General features: G+C 37.8%; 2 protein-coding genes across 5 annotated transcripts; both read left to right on the top strand.

Moving 5' to 3' along the window:
• Positions 1-839: 839 nt before the first annotated feature.
• On the top strand, positions 840-5,472 carry LOC108244923 (deoxyribonuclease-1-like). 4 transcript variants are annotated; one of them, XM_017431464.3, is made up of 11 exons: positions 888-970; positions 1,513-1,624; positions 1,755-1,840; positions 1,933-2,030; positions 2,364-2,441; positions 2,591-2,703; positions 3,144-3,256; positions 3,556-3,710; positions 4,445-4,541; positions 4,657-4,717; positions 5,231-5,472. In XM_017431464.3, exons 3-11 carry the CDS (start codon positions 1,760-1,762, stop codon positions 5,311-5,313), a joined length of 879 nt encoding a protein of 292 aa, XP_017286953.1. In that variant the 5' UTR covers positions 888-970; positions 1,513-1,624; positions 1,755-1,759; the 3' UTR covers positions 5,314-5,472. The 4 variants fall into 4 exon arrangements, with proteins under 4 accessions (XP_017286954.1, XP_017286952.1, XP_017286953.1 ...); XM_037975485.1 differs by having other exon boundaries at positions 891-970; positions 1,513-1,596; XM_017431465.3 differs by lacking the exon at positions 1,513-1,624 and having other exon boundaries at positions 840-970; positions 5,234-5,472.
• Positions 5,473-7,680: 2,208 nt separating this feature from the next.
• si:dkey-222f2.1 (keratin, type II cytoskeletal 8) lies at positions 7,681-15,037 on the top strand. The gene is made up of 10 exons (XM_017431429.3): positions 7,681-8,148; positions 11,484-11,692; positions 11,768-11,828; positions 12,627-12,722; positions 13,231-13,395; positions 13,491-13,616; positions 13,686-13,829; positions 13,921-13,997; positions 14,267-14,313; positions 14,467-15,037. Exons 1-10 carry the CDS (start codon positions 7,837-7,839, stop codon positions 14,580-14,582), a joined length of 1,353 nt encoding a protein of 450 aa, XP_017286918.1. The 5' UTR covers positions 7,681-7,836; the 3' UTR covers positions 14,583-15,037.
• The last annotated feature ends 506 nt before the right edge of the window (positions 15,038-15,543 follow it).

The following is a 15,543-nucleotide window of genomic DNA, read 5'->3' as shown; positions in this document are numbered from 1 at the left end:
AGAGCTCCTCATCTGTTTTTCTCTTGATGATATCTTTTCAGTTAAAGTATTTTATAAACACTGAGATTAACTGCACAGTTGTTTGATTTTGGGGTATGTTTAACAGTAAATAAATACAGTGATGAGTGCTTTTAAGTCCAGACAGAGCACTAGAGATGACCTCTTTAAATTGTGACTGTTTTTCATAGTTTTGTATGGCATTTGAATTGTAATAATCCAACTTTAACATTTGCTGCCTCTTGGCTGGGAATCCCTTGGAAAATAGGTTCTTAATGTCAGTGAGACTTTCCTGGTTAAATAAAAGTGTTTGTCCAAAAGAAAAGTCTAGAAATATTAAAGGAAGTGACCGTTTTATATGAAAAGTGTTACCTTTGAATCGGACAGTTTATTCTCTATATAAACTTTTCTTTTCTGGATTCAAGTTTATGATTACATAAAGTAATACATAAATTCACACTAAGAAAAAAGGCGGTTACTCTTGTCGGATTCTTTTAGTTTCAGTTGAATTTGCAGCTGCTTCCTCTTTGTTTATTTGTTGTTTCAGTGTTTCCTCTTTTAAACTACATCAGGAAAAGAGAAACTAAATTTCACTCTCGCAGCGAAGTTTCGTTGTGTCTGCTGCTCAGTTGTGGCTCATTCATTTGAAAGAAGTTTGAAAAGTAACTAAATGCAATTCAACATAAAAAGTAATAAATGAAAAATAAAAGGTGTGAAGTTTTAATCGTTCTGCATGTTTTGGTCTGGAGTGACCTTTACCCAGCGAGCTGCTTTAGATGCATCTAAAGATAAGAAACAATATGCAGATGAAGGAAGGGTTTTAGTCTAACCGCCTCTGAGTGGTTACAGCTCACAGAAACACTTCCTATAAATTCACCGTCTGTCCTGTTTTCTGCAGAGCGTCTCTTCAGTCTCTCTGCTGACACTTCAGCCGCTGCAGCTTCTGTTGGTTTCACTCAGTCCGACTTCAACTGTAAGTACTTTCTTTTACTTTTCACTACTTTTCCCTCTGATTATTGTCTCTTTAACAGGAAACAAAACAAAGTTAATGAATTCAGTATTTCTACTTTTAGACTTTGCAGACTAACACACTGTGCTGCTGCAGATAACATGTTTTTATGTAAAACATGTCCGGCAGTTCAACCGCATGTCTTATCTTTTTTTATAATACAGCCACCAGAATGATGTTCTGGGGACTGAAGCTTAGTAACATGTTTTGTTTAAATTTACTAAAACTGAAAACAAAATGACTGCGCTTTGCAAACCTTTTTGTTTCTCGTACTTTCCTTCTAAGGAGGCAGACTGATTTTTGACTGACTTTAATTCAGTCAAGATGAAAAACAGCCCAGATAATATAATTTAAAAAGCATAAAATTATTTTAGCACCAACAAGGTGATTTCCAAACAGATGTTAGGTGAATATTTTAAGAAATGAGCGTTATCTTAAGACTTTTGTGCAGTACTTTCATTTTACATTGCTGTAATTTTGTCTTTGTTTTTGTTTTTTAACTGAAGCATTTCAACTGTGGGAAATAAAAAAACTGCAAAACAGCCGACTAACCAGAGCTTCCTCAGTGGTTATTTCTCAGGTTTCCCACAGTCAGTCTTCTTCAGTGCCTTCTTATCGGTCTGTTTGTTTTATTTGCAATATGAGCTAAATGTTTTCTATATATATTATTAATTATAATAATCTTATAATTAATATATAATCTAATCTTATATATTGTTAATTTATCTTTTTCTCTCTCTTAATGAAGTCAAAATGAAAGTAGCAGCCTTCAACGTGAAGAACCTGGGGGATAAAAAAGTCTCAGATGACTTCGTGTCCAGCAACCTTATCAAGGCAATGATCTATACCTACACAGAGATTTATCACCACAAAGTGTAAAAATGAAACACGTTTATTCTCATCTAACAATCGTGTTTTTGTCTCAGATCATCTCTCAGTACAGCATTGTGGTGATCCTGGAGGTTGTGGATGAAGACGGTACAGCTATGCATCTGCTGCTTCAAAAACTTAACAACTTAACTCTGTGAGTGAAAAGTTTTTATCAATCTGAGAAACTGTATTGTTTGTAAAAAAAAAAAAAAAGTGCTCAATGATTTGCTGAAATCTGCTGAAGCAGCTGAAACTAACTTGTTAAAGCTTCGTGATATTTAGGAATAAGAAACTTTTTGTTGTTCTTGACAACTTTTAACCTTTATTAAAACCACAGTGAAGATGTGAAAAATGACATAATTTGAACATCTGCTGAATGTGCTGCTTTAAATGTTAAAAGTATGTCATGTTAGACCCGTATAAATGATGACATATCAGAGTCACTGTCATTTAATAGTGTTTTTTTTTCTGTTTTCTGATTTTAAAGAAAAATTACCTACAAAATGGTCTGCAGCCCCAGACTGGGTAGAAGTACCTACAAGGAGCAATACGTTTACTTCTACAGGTTGGACTTGATTCATTCACTCTAATAAAGATGTTGGTGCTGCTGATGATGCTAAATTATTGTCACAGTGGCTGTAATGAACACTGACAAGAAGAAAAAAAGGTGTTCACGCTGGAACAGAAATAAAGTTCTGACTTTTTGTGTCTCAGATCAGACGAGGTGAAACTGATGAACGAATATCAGTACGAAGACCAGCAGGCTGGAGATGAAGATGTTTTTGCCAGAGAGCCCTTCATCGTGCACTTCCACTGCTTCAACACAGGTTTGTGCTGTTCCCCAGATGTTTCAGTAACGATCGCAGGCCCCGTCGTAACCACGATCAGTGCTTGAAAGCAAAGGTCTGGGCTCTTTGTGCTTAAATCTCTGTTACTGTGAGAAACAAGGCAAGCATATAAACTGATATCCAAAATATTTCTTTACAGTTTGCAGGTTTCATATTAATCTGTCAGCTGAAATGTTTACTGACAACAGAACTGGCCCATATCATGATAACTCCACTGTTATCCTGATCCACATTCATTCATTACAGCCAATTATAATAAAATTAAATTCACCACAGCCTCATAATCAGTGGGAATATGAGAATAATCTCTGGTGGAATCAGAACTTTTGCACGATCCTCATAAATGAAACCAGCTTGGTCATTTAAAACCCATTAAGTGCAAATATTTATTCAGTTTTTTGTTTTTATGTTTCATCCAGTTGTGGAGGACCTGGTTCTGATCCCAGTCCACACCAATCCCGAGGACACAGAGAGGGAACTGGATGAGCTTTACGATGTGGTCATGGATGTCCTCGATAAGTGGGATGTTGATGTAAGTCATTCACTCAGAACCTGATTTTCCGTCTTTTAAACCTCTTTCACATCATTTAAAGCTAACTCGGATCAGAAACTTTCAGCCTCCAGGTGTCTCTGTGGTGTTATAGATTTTGAAGTTACAGCTGAATGTGATTTTTACTGAATGAAGTGATTCACGCACAGCTGAGTTGCCTCACCTTGATGAACTCACTGTGTTTTTTGTTTAGTTGGTTTTAGTCTTTTGTTAAAAGTTCTGACAATAATTTAGTTGTGACACAGAATGTGAGCCTGAAACTGATGCTCTTTCCTTGGCAGAACATTATGATTTTAGGAGACTTCAATGCAGGTGGTAGATATCTTTCCCAGAGGAAGAAGAAGTCGTTACGCATCAACGCTGAACCTTTTCACTGGCTGATTGATGACAAGGTCGACACCACAGCCAGTAACTGCAACGACAACACCTACGACAGGTGAGTCAGCTCTGTTACCTGAGCAGATTTATGTCCGGTTTTAAGAAAAACTCATTTCTGTTGAGCTGGCCTGTTCTTTTTTTTTAACAAAGTCTGACTCAAAACACACAAACATCCATCCATCCATCCATCTTCTTCCTCTTATCCGGGGTCGGGTCGCGGGGGCAGCAGCCTAAGCAGGGAGACCCAGACTTCCCTCTCCCCAGCCACTTGGGCCAGCTCCTCCGGGGGAATCCCAAGGCGTTCCCAGGCCAGCCGAGAAACATAGTCCCTCCATCGTGTCCTGGGTCTTCCTCCAGGGAGGCATCCTCACCAGATGCCCGAGCCACCTCAGCTGGCTCCTCTTGACGTGGAGGAGCAGCGGTTCTACTCTGAGTCCCTCCCGGATGACCGAGCTTCTCACCCGATCGCTAAGGGAGAGCCCAGACACCCTGCAGTCTTTTAAAAATAGGTCAACTGCATGATATACAAACTTGGAAAAATGCTTGTGTAGCCTCTCACTCATCCAGGACCTGTTCCAGATTTTTATGTTCAGATGCATGAAAGCTTATGGTATACTTTATTTATTTATTTTTTTCAAGTGTGACACAGTTTATAGTTATGCAGACTTTTTTACATGCTGATAAATGTGTGGATTTTCTATTTTTAGGCACAAAATACTGGATAAAATACTGGTTAAAACACTGGTTTAGAATTGAATTTTTAAACATTTTCTGTTTATTCTCTGCAAACAGGATTGTGGTGTATGGAAGTGAAATGCTGGACGCCATCGTCCCCAAATCGGCCAAGCCTTTCAACTTTCAGAGAGAGTTCGGGCTGACTGAATCAAAAGTGAGATATATTTGTTTTAGTTTCTTTCCTTCTGACAATAAAATAATAGTTACAGGTTTTGTCAGCTTTAAAGCTATAACCAGCATGGAGTTTCATCATGTCTTTGCTGTCCCAGGCCCTTCGGATCAGTGACCATTATCCTGTGGAGGTGCAGCTGAAGCCCCGAACAAACAGAGGTACTCCTTTATCTGCGGGAGTGTAGCTGACTGAGCCAAATATTTCCATCCAACAACATTTTTGAAACATCACTTCAAAAATGATTAAATATTACCTGAATTTAAACAGATTCCAGTTCATTCCGTTTAAAGGTACTCATTGCAACGTTGTGAAGATCAGACAAAACTAATATATAAAGTAAATCTGTACAATGTATATTTCTTTCATATTGATGGTCAATGTGTCCTTAAATTAAAAATCTGAACGGCTGCCAACTACCACATCTGTTAATTTACCTACTGAAACAGTGGTAATGTGGTTTTAGGCAGATTTAGCTAAGTGCTTTGTTTACATTGAATGCATACCCGCATTTCAGAATTGCATATCAATATATCTGCAAAACTGGTGGCGTAAACTCTTTCAAACAGAACAATTTGTTGTTTGAGTACCTTTATTTGGTCTCTACATTAATATAATATTGAGCTAAACTGAATTTTACTGTTTTAACCTCAAAATGCAATAATGTAAACCAGCAGGAGCTCAGAGGAACGCAGCAGCTAAAAGGAAGCGAGGACAAGCGTCTGCAGCCGGGACTTCAGGAAAGAGAGGACGTTAACTTTGACAAACTGGCTTCTACACAAATTCATAAAGTTAATCTTCTAGAGTTAAGAAATACTTTTAAAATGTATTTTTATTTAGTTTGAACTATTTTAATCAAAGCAGTTGGACCTGTTTATGGAATAAAAATTGTAATTAAAAAGTATCTGTACTCATATTTCCTATTTTAGTTTTGTTTATGACTCTGTCTTCTTTTTAAAGGTTAATATGATCCGTGTGTGTAACGTCATACATTTAAATGGTTTAAAAGAATATCACTTTTTATAATTAGTACATTTTGGCACTGAATAACTTTTATTTTCACCGAATAAATTATGAAAGATAACTCAAGTTTTTAGATAAAAACTATTTAAATCCATTTTTTGACTTATTATACTTAAGTTAAAATGCCATTTATGACCTTTTATTAAATTGAAATATATAAACTATAAAGCTAAGCCTTCTGAAAATCAGAGGTTTAAAAAGCAGGGCTCAATCAAGACATTTTTACAGCTATAACTGAGCTCAAATACACTATTTGTTTTAGATTCAGAACATAAACATTTTCAGGATCTTTGCTAAATGTGTTTATATTTTAAATGGTTTCAGAATGATGAGAGGGTCTTCATAAACCCTACACTGAAGCATAAATAACAAAGATGTGCTGTATGTCAGCATGAAGCAGGATAAAATCCATCCATCCAACCGTCCATCCATCCAACCGTCCATCCATCCAACCATCCATCCATCCAACCGTCCATCCATCTTCTTCGTCCTTTCTGTGGTCGGGTTCTGGAGGCAGCAGGTCCAGTGGCCCACACACCAAAACCTGCTGGGTGATTTTGATAACTCAGTTGTTGGTTTGACCAAATATCGGGTCAAAAGGTTTGACCTGGTGATTGGGTCAAAGATGAGCCGAGTCATTCTTCACAGTCGGCCATTTTAAGTCAAGCTGACCTGATTGGACCTCTGCTTTAGGATGTAATAAGTTGGTTAGCTAGTACCAACCTAATTTCTAATTGTCTAATAACCCAGATTTAGGGTTGTTCTTTTTAACTCAACTTATTTGTCATTTTAACACAATTATTGGGTTGAAAACTGATAACCCTACCCTGCTGAGTTAAACTGCTCAGAGTCTGCTCGGTCCAAACTTAACCCTTCGATGGGTTACAGACTGGGTTATATTTGACCCAGCAGTTTTTAATGTGCAGGAATTGAATGCCTAACTATGGATAAAATTTAAAATGTTTCAGAAAAATATGTAAAATCTTCAGAAATATAAGGAAACTAAAGACACATGAACTTTTTTTCCTGTGCTTTACATTGTTTCTTACCTTTATGATGAAAATCTAAATACAGGAGCTTTCAAATTTATGGTTTTAAAGGGTTTGTAAGTATGAGTTCACTTTTCAGTCCCATCCTGAGGATTGTTAGCATCGGTGCACAACTGACCAAGTCAAAATGGCTCATTTATACTCATCTGAGATAGAAACCAATAAGTCTTCTTTTTGGGTTAGACCCCACTATGGGTCACAAAATATCAAGTTTAGACTCTTGAAATATTTTCCAGAAACAAAATTAAACTAGAAAATGACTGTTAATTACATTTTTGTTCATAATTGTTGAGATAATTCTATATAAATTGTGTTTTATGTCATTACAGTCCTGTTTATCAGTCTAATTGTAATGTTTAACCAGAGATAATTGAGGTCACAAGTTTCTATTGATGGTATTTTCTGGAAAAGTTTGGGAGCCTATGACTTAGACCAAAATAAGGAGGATTCTTCCAAAGCAGGTTGAGTGCCAGAATTAGCAAATTAATTTTTTATCCATTAAAAAAGTACATTTTTGATGTTCAGATTATGTTGTTTCAATACAACAGTAAAATTCTCTCTGCAGTGAAATTATTTCCTTTTTGAAGAGTTGCATGGAGCCATTGTCTCATTTGCAACATAATCTGTGAGGTCATCAGGTTTTTAAACACAAATGAGTATTAAATATAACCAGACAAACACCTGCATGAGCTCAGGTTGTTCAGACAGATCTGACTTACCAGCCTGAAACAAGACAAAGGAAAGAAGAACATCATCTCTTGGAGGTTTTGACTTTTACATCCTGATCTCCTGCAGTTGTTTTAATTCAGAGGTGATGGTTAAAAAAGTTAAATTTTTACTATAAATTGTGACAGAAAATCAATTGTTACCTGTCAGTGAAAAGTTAAAACAGAGCAGATATCGTTTTTACTTTCAGCCTAAAAATCAGAAACATTAGATACCTGATATGAAGGTTCTGTGGTGCTCCACTTTCTCTCCTCCTCTTGTTACTCCCTCCTGGGGGAGGTTTAAAGGGTCAGAAGACACCTGAGATGCCTCATTGTAGGAGGACATCCTGTACTCACCTGCTGCTCCTCTGTCGTTCAGTAACTTTTCTTGCTCAGCTTCTTTTTTCTCCAAATTCTCTATCATTTTCTTAGCTTTCCACATCTTTTTTTATTATCTCCTCCTTTTTCTTCACCCATTACGCTCCCGTCTCCTCCTGCACCATGAGTCTGAGTCGAACCAAGAGAATCAGCTCCAGTAACTCGGTCCGGAGCAGCAGCGGCTCCAGGAGGGTGAGCGGTTTCAGTCCAGGTCAGGGGGGCTTCAGTGGCGTCTCTCTGAGCAGCAGCTCTCTGTACGCCGGCGCCAACGGGCACCATCAGGGCCTGGGGGCCTCGCTGACCTCCCTGTCGGTCAACAAAAGCCTGCTGGCCCCCCTGAACCTGGAGATCGACCCCAACCTGTCCATGAGCCGAGCCCACGAGAAGGAGCAGATCAAGACCCTCAACAACCGCTTTGCAAGCTTCATTGATAAGGTAAATCAAAGTTATTGTCTCAGATAGTTGCCCTGACAAAAAAAAGATCAAGACGCTATCATTTTCTGCACCATGTTTTTATCATGTCTTTTTATGGGTCTGAAAAAACAATAAAAAGTCTAAAGAATGTGTTAAATTTATCATACATGCTGGTCAAAATACATTTATTTACTGCAACACTGGGGTGTATCGACACTTAAAATATTGATTACATACAACAGTTACATACATTATGTCGTATAAAGCTGAAACCTAAAAAAAAGACTGAAACTGGTAAAAAATTAAACTATAGATTAAAGACATTGCATTTCTTGGAGGAATGCATATCACCCGCCACCTTTTCATGCCAGAGTTTTGAACTAAGATCATCTTATGATGAGAAATGATGGAGTTGTAGTCATTTTGGTCAAACCTAGAAAATAACACTTTGTGCAATTTCTAGTTGTATCACAAGATGTCAGGCTCAGAGTATGTGTTTCAAAGCATCTGACTCAAAGTTACTACCAGATCAGATTTTACCTCTGCCTGTAAAACAGGCTGAGTTTGAGTCATTTTTGTCTTAGCTAAAGTCATTTATTTGAGGCAGACATTTTTAATTGGTTAATTAGTTGTATAGATACGTCTAATGGTTACTGTCTGAAAGTTTCATTGATATCCTCCTGGTAGTTCATGAGATATTTTGCTAACAGACACAGCTGACTCCAATAGTTCATTTTTTTAATCCAGACCTGTGAGAACAGTTAGGGTTTGGAGGACATGTTGGGAATGACTCTCATTTACTACCACACCAAGTTTTAGCTCGATATCTGTAAAACTGGCAGAGTTACAGCCATTTTTGTGTTGGCTAAGGCTGCTTAGGCGGCCATCTTGTAAAGAGTTGTCTCTAAAAGGTAACCAGCTGTAGATGTTCCACCAGTGATTACTTTCTGAGAGTTTCATTAAAATACAACCACTGCTTATTTTGCTAACAGTTCAGACAAATGAACACACAAAAAAATAAGTTTGCCTTCGTCTTCAGCAGCTGATAATGACTAATTGACTGCTAAACTGAAGACACATAAAACAATAAGAACAAATGTTAACCCAAACGTGAGTTTTGTTTTTCTCTGTGGTTATAAAATATAAAAGTTGTCAGTAAATGTGAGCAGCGTTCTTACTGGGGTTCCTGAGGAATGCAGACTGAACATTTCCCACAGATGGAGGAACCAATTCTGCGATATCGCCGGACATCGATACCCTTCTCAGAGAACATGTCTGCTTTCTCACGGAGTGGGTAACGCTCTGACAAAAGAGGCTTTGTCGACGTGTCACATCAGCAGAGATTCTCGTCAGGAAAACTGTGACAAAAAGATGCACTGGATGAAGACTAGATTGTTTAAAAAAAAAACACAAAAATGTGGGAATTTTAGAGCAGTTTTGATGCTGTTCAAGTTTACAAAGTGCTGATCTGGAGTTTTAAATTTTAGAACAACTCCAATAATAAGATAAGGTTATCTGTTATTTTGTTTTTTATGTCTATAGATCCTACTAGTCCTAATAGGTAGGGGAAATTACAAATACACACCAGATATATTTTACCTATAAACAAGGTGTTACTGACTGAATTTGTTGATTGTTCAAGAGAGCTGATGGTTTAGGTTCTACGTTTAACTTTATTTATTTAGGACCATCCCAAACAACAATACACTCCAGAAAGGAGGTTGCATTATGATAGATTTAGCCAGTGGATTATCTTTAAAATGCTTTCTGGTTATTTTATAGTAGATGTAATAAACGCCAAATTTAAAATATTTTTTGTTTGAAATGAGAGAATCACTGCAAACACAATCTTTAACGTTTCAAAAGAAGATATTTTGAATCAAAAGGTGATTCAATTTTTAAAGTCCTCTTTTTGTTTTTGTTTTGTTTTTTCATGCACAAGAGCTCCAATTACAGAACAAAATTCCTAAACACAGAATATTAGCTTTTAAACACAATCCTTTGATGGTTCTTCTGTAACTTTCATTTTGAAACATCCTCCCTAGAGCTTTAGGATTCAAGAAAAGCTTCTAAAATATCAACAACAGTTATTTTTCTGTCGTCAGATCATAGTTTTCATTTCATCTAATACAATAATTTAGCAGCAAAGTCCCAAACCACCTCTTGTCCAAACAGGGAAATAAAAAAAGAAAAGTTGTCTGCAGTGATAAATAACCCAACTGTTCATTTACTGGAGTAATTCGATGCCTCTTGGCCTCTCCTAATGAAACATTAAAGACCAGATTCCCTCATGCAGAGAAGCAATTAGCCCTCAGTAACAGGCAGACAAAGTTTTCTTTTGCAGGATGATGACCTGGTCTCAGCCCGAGTGAAAGTCAAAACCGTAACAGAATGTAATGGCATTTATTAACACGTCTTGTTGCAGAAGTAATCCCCTGACTGACTTTTAAAAAAAATCATTTAGCCGGGAATCCACCAGGGATTTAAAGATCTGCATCCTGAACTGATGGTGACGGACATTTAAGCTTTCTGTCCCACTTTCATCCCATCGAGATGGGTTGTAACCCGATAGATCCGGTCCGAAACGGTGCGGTGGTGCCTCAGGTGGACATTATTCTGCTCTGAACAGAACACATGCTTTGTAAGCTCAGCTGCAGGCAGGAAACACGAGCCGCAGAAACAGTTCTGGCCTTCTATCTGCTGACAACGAGCCTTGTGCTGCAGTGATGTTCCTTTGACCTCTGGTTATCAAAAGATGGATTAATTTTTTGGAGCAACGGATTGTTTTTCAGAACTGGTTTATCTGCTTGTTTTAGATGTTTAACCTCAAGTGGTTTACACCTATAGGGGTGGCTAAAAAACTAATAAATAATCTATTCTCAAATCACTTTGTAGCTTATCCTGTTCGGGCCACTGGAACAAACGATGACTCCTAATTTCACCAGATAAAAACTTTGGTATTTTGTGCTTTTTGTTGTAATCAAACAAACTTTATTTTCTGCAAAAATGAATGCTGAGCGCTGAATAACTGCTGGAGTGTGCTGAAGAAGCTGAAACTGAGTTGTTTAATCTAAAAGAAGCAAAACATCAGCCAAAAACTAAAAGAAGACAAAAACAGAGCCACCCTGATGAAGCAGAAAACAAAGTTTCTGAAGAAATTAAATAGATATTAATGTATTTCTATGGGGAAAATATTTGTAAAAAAAAGTTAAATATTTAAAAAAGTACAAAAGCTACAAAAACCAAAAGTCTTAGCACTTATCTCCTGAATGAACTTAACGTTTTGATATATATTTGGCCACAGGACTTGAGTTAAACCCAGTTTTCATATCGCCCTTTCTTCCTGCATCACACAGGTGCGTTTCCTGGAGCAGCAGAACAAAATGCTTGAGACCAAGCTGGGGCTGCTGCAGGGTCAGGGGGTCACCCGGTCCAACGTGGAGCCCCTGTTCGAGGCCTACATGGCGGGTCTGAGGCGTCAGATGGACCTGGTCAACAACGACAAGATCAAGCTGGACGGGGAGCTGAGGAACATGCAGGGTCTGGTGGAGGACTACAAACACAAGTAAACCCTAACTCTGGAGTCCTGTAACATCCAGGCATTACTATCACTTCACAGATTATCCTCTTTGTGCCACAGATATGAGGAGGAGATAAACAAGAGAAACAACCTGGAGAATGACTTTGTTATCCTGAAGAAGGTCAGATTTATTCATTTATATTCAGTCAAACAGGTGTGGCGAGTAAAATGAACCCCTCTATTGTCCTCTGTTATTGTCAAATTCCCAAAACATAAAAATCTATGAAGACTTGGGAATTTCTCATTTTAGATTTCATGGGAACCGCCATTTTTTTATACTTGCAAAACTGAAGGATATAGATTTTTGCTATGGGGGTAAATTCTTAAATAAACCTTTACTTCAGGGTCTGAAACAAAACAAACAAGTTAGTGTATAAGCTGCTTTAGCCATTGCTGCATTCAAAGCTTTTGATGTTTTTATGATCCTTCACTTATAATGAACTGTATCCTGTTCATTGTTATTCCTGATGATTCACTCAGGGAGAATTTCCTCCAAACTGGAAAGATTTTATGAATCATTCACCTGTTTTTCTCCGTGATACAATATTAGATAAACATCACTGCTGGATATCTGTATCCTGTATAACGGTCAAACTCACTCTGAAATGAAACTTAGGTAAATTCCAATCCTCCTCACATGACTCCAGCCAAGGTATTTCCTAGTCAATTTACCCATGAATCACATAAATAAATAAATAAATAAATAAATAAATAAATAAATAAATAAACTTGTAAATAACAATAACTGCACACATTGAGCTAAAGCCACGGCATGAATAAATTCAGTCTACTTAAAGAACAACCAGTATATTTTTTGCAGTTTAATTTTTTTATTACAGCACAAGGCTTGGTTTTAAATATGTTTCAGTTTATTGTAATATAAAGTTTTTAGTGACTCTGAGTTTATGTGTGATCTCAGGATGTAGACTCAGCCTACCTAGTCAAGGCAGATCTTGAGGATAAGGTCGGCGCTCTGACTGATGAAATCAACTTCCTGCGCAGCGTCTACGAAGAGGTTCGGAGTGATTTGTTTTGCATATTTTAACCTCTTCCTGTGTACCAACTTTCCTTCCTCTGTCCTTGGTTATTTAAAGATCAGAGCTTTCCTTTTGAATATGATAATACCATAATTATACAGACAGGAAATAGTTTGCAGTTTCAGCAGAACATGATGAGACATGTTGGGACATGTTGGGGCAATTTCAGTAATAGATGGAGCAAACGTTAGCACTGCTGCCTTACAGCAAGAACTGGATTCAGAGTTTACTTGTTCCTCATTCAAGATTGCTGCTGTATCTAAATGATCTTTGCACACACAAAAAAGGCTATAATTTGTCAAATTTACAGATGTTGAGCTAAAATGTGGTTTGTTGGCAGCTGAATCATTTGCAATACATACTCTGAGGTCTAACAGATCGTGCAAGATATCAAAATATTGCATGATATCGTGCATTTACAATCAGCTCAACACTTGTGGACCAAATATTTCCACCTGTCACTTCTGTTGTATTTTCCTGCACCAGGAGCTGCGCGAGCTGCAGGCCAGCATCAAGGACACTTCAGTGGTGGTGCAGATGGACAACAGCCGCAGCCTCAACATGGAGCAGATTGTAGCTGAAGTCAAGTCTCAGTACGAGGACATCGCAGCCCGCAGCCGAGAGGAGGCAGAGGCTTGGTACAAGACCAAAGTAAGAACATGGTGATGTGTTCAGTCACTTGATTATTTCCATTCAAAGACACAGATTGGAGCTCCATACATAATAGTGGGCATTTGTGCTTACAGTTTGATCAAATGGCAGTGCAAGCCACCCAGTTTGGAGACGAGCTGCGCATCGTGAAGGGAGAGGTGGCCGAGGTCAACCGGCTGATCAGCCGCCTGCAGAGCGAGATCGAAGCTGTGAAAGCACAGGTATGAGCAAACATTTATGCATGTGGGGCATAACTCAGATCCAGTACTGATTGTTTCTTGTCCCTTCAGCGCGCCAGTCTGGAGAACCAGCTGGCTGAAGCTGAGGAGCGTGGAGAGATGGCTGTGAAAGAAGCCAAAGCCCGAACCAGAGACCTGGAGGACGCTCTGCAGAGAGCCAAACAGGACATGGCCAGACAGCTGAGAGAATACCAGGTCAGTGAGGAAAAAATCACACATGGAAGGAAGAACAAACAGATTGAGACAAGTTAAAATACTCAGCATTGTTTATTCTCCTCATCCACAGGATCTGATGAACCTGAAACTGGCTCTGGACATTGAGATCGCCACCTACAGGAAGCTGCTGGAGGGAGAGGAGGACAGGTAAGACAGGAGAGGAGGACAGGTAGGACAAAAGAGGAGGACAGGAGAGTATGAAAGAACCTGAAATTAGGCTGAAATACCTCTCTGACGCAGAAAGTCCCCTGAGATCCCAACTAAACCAAATACAGCTAGAGAAATAGCATTTTCTCTGAAAGTACCAAAGGGTAACAATAAGCTAAACATAGAAGGACTTTTTAGCTAAAAGCATAAAGTAGACAAAATCCTAGCTAAATGTAGAAAAAAGATAGCTAATTTTTTACTCTTTTCAGACTGGGACAGCAGTCCATCCTCCACATTCAGGCCATCTCCAACTACAGTAAGTAGCAAAACCAAGACAAAATGTTGCTTCAACAAATAAACTTTCTTCCAAAGCTAAATAGACAAAGTCATATATCAAGAAAGGACATTTAAATTTAGATTTTTTTTTCTTCAGCCATATTTCTTATTTTCTGTCTCTGTTTCTCTCCAGGTGCTAAAAGTAGTAACGGCTACCACAGCAGCAGCAGCAGCAGCAGCTCTCCTGCTCCAAAACTGCTAATAAAAACAATCGAGACCAGAGATAACTCCAGATACAGCACTCACTAAGAGTGAGCACGCTCACTGTTTCACTTTGGTTTTCTACCATTCGTCTCTAAATGTTTTAGCCAACATGAAGGGCTTTGAATCACTAATTTCTCCATTTAAAGTCATATAAACTTAGAAATTAAAGCATAAATAGTAGTGGGAACTCTTTTATTAGTGTGTTTAAGTAGCTTGCTGTGTGTAAAACATAAATCTGACTTAAGTCTAATTCATATGGGTGCAAATTTCCTGTTTAACTTTCTGTGTAATCTGTAGTAAGGCTATAAAATATTGTACATGATTTAGAGAGCCCTAAAAATTTGTTTCTGTAATAATTATGTCACCACAAATTAGCTTATTGTCTTTTGAGCATCTTTATGTTTTAAAATGTTCTAGATTAAAAATTAAAATGTGGTCATGGGTGTGACTTTCTTTTTAAAATGTCTGTTGATTCACAAATAAACTAGAGTTGAACGAAAGGGGCTTGAAGTGTTTTTTCTTTACCTTTAAATGATGTAATTCAAATGTGTTTAGGCATAAAAGTACAGACATTGGCCATGAACAGTAGAACACTTCAAATATAATAGTATTTGTTCTTTGTGTACTTGCAAACAAAAATAGCTGCTATAATTGTACTATAACAAACATGAATTATTTTAGCGGTGCTTAAAGGAAGACAACAGTTAAAGTTAAACTCAAAGTCAGAAGAACCAATAATAAAAGGTTAAATAAGAAACAAAATTTGCACAGTATTTTTCTCATATTGATGCTTGATGTGTCCTCAAGCTGAAAATATATAAGCAAAATTTGTGAACGGCTGCCAGCTGCCACATGCATTTGTTTACCTACAAAATTAGCCAAAGTGACAGAAAATAGGTCTGCAATGGCAACGATCGTGGAAGAGCTGTTTGGGATCGAGAAGTCAGACAGTTTTGATGCATTATGATCAGATTTGTTAGATAAAAATGCTGTGTTTACATTGAGT

The sequence above is a fragment of the Kryptolebias marmoratus genome, linkage group LG4, assembly GCF_001649575.2.
Source record: "Kryptolebias marmoratus isolate JLee-2015 linkage group LG4, ASM164957v2, whole genome shotgun sequence".
Lineage (NCBI taxonomy): Eukaryota > Metazoa > Chordata > Actinopteri > Cyprinodontiformes > Rivulidae > Kryptolebias > Kryptolebias marmoratus.
This window is presented reverse-complemented; position numbering and strand designations above follow the sequence as displayed.

Coding starts and splice junctions, on each gene's coding strand:
- LOC108244923 (XM_017431463.3), top strand. CDS start 1,760: ATGAAAGTAGCAGCCTTCAACGTGAAGAACCTGGGGGATAAAAAAGTC. Junction 1,841..1,932: donor TGTCCAGCAACCTTATCAAG/GCAATGATCTAT, acceptor TTTTTGTCTCAG/ATCATCTCTCAGTACAGCAT. Junction 3,711..4,444: donor AACGACAACACCTACGACAG/GTGAGTCAGCTC, acceptor CTCTGCAAACAG/GATTGTGGTGTATGGAAGTG.
- si:dkey-222f2.1 (XM_017431429.3), top strand. CDS start 7,837: ATGAGTCTGAGTCGAACCAAGAGAATCAGCTCCAGTAACTCGGTCCGG. Junction 8,149..11,483: donor TTGCAAGCTTCATTGATAAG/GTAAATCAAAGT, acceptor TGCATCACACAG/GTGCGTTTCCTGGAGCAGCA. Junction 13,396..13,490: donor AGGCTTGGTACAAGACCAAA/GTAAGAACATGG, acceptor TTGTGCTTACAG/TTTGATCAAATGGCAGTGCA.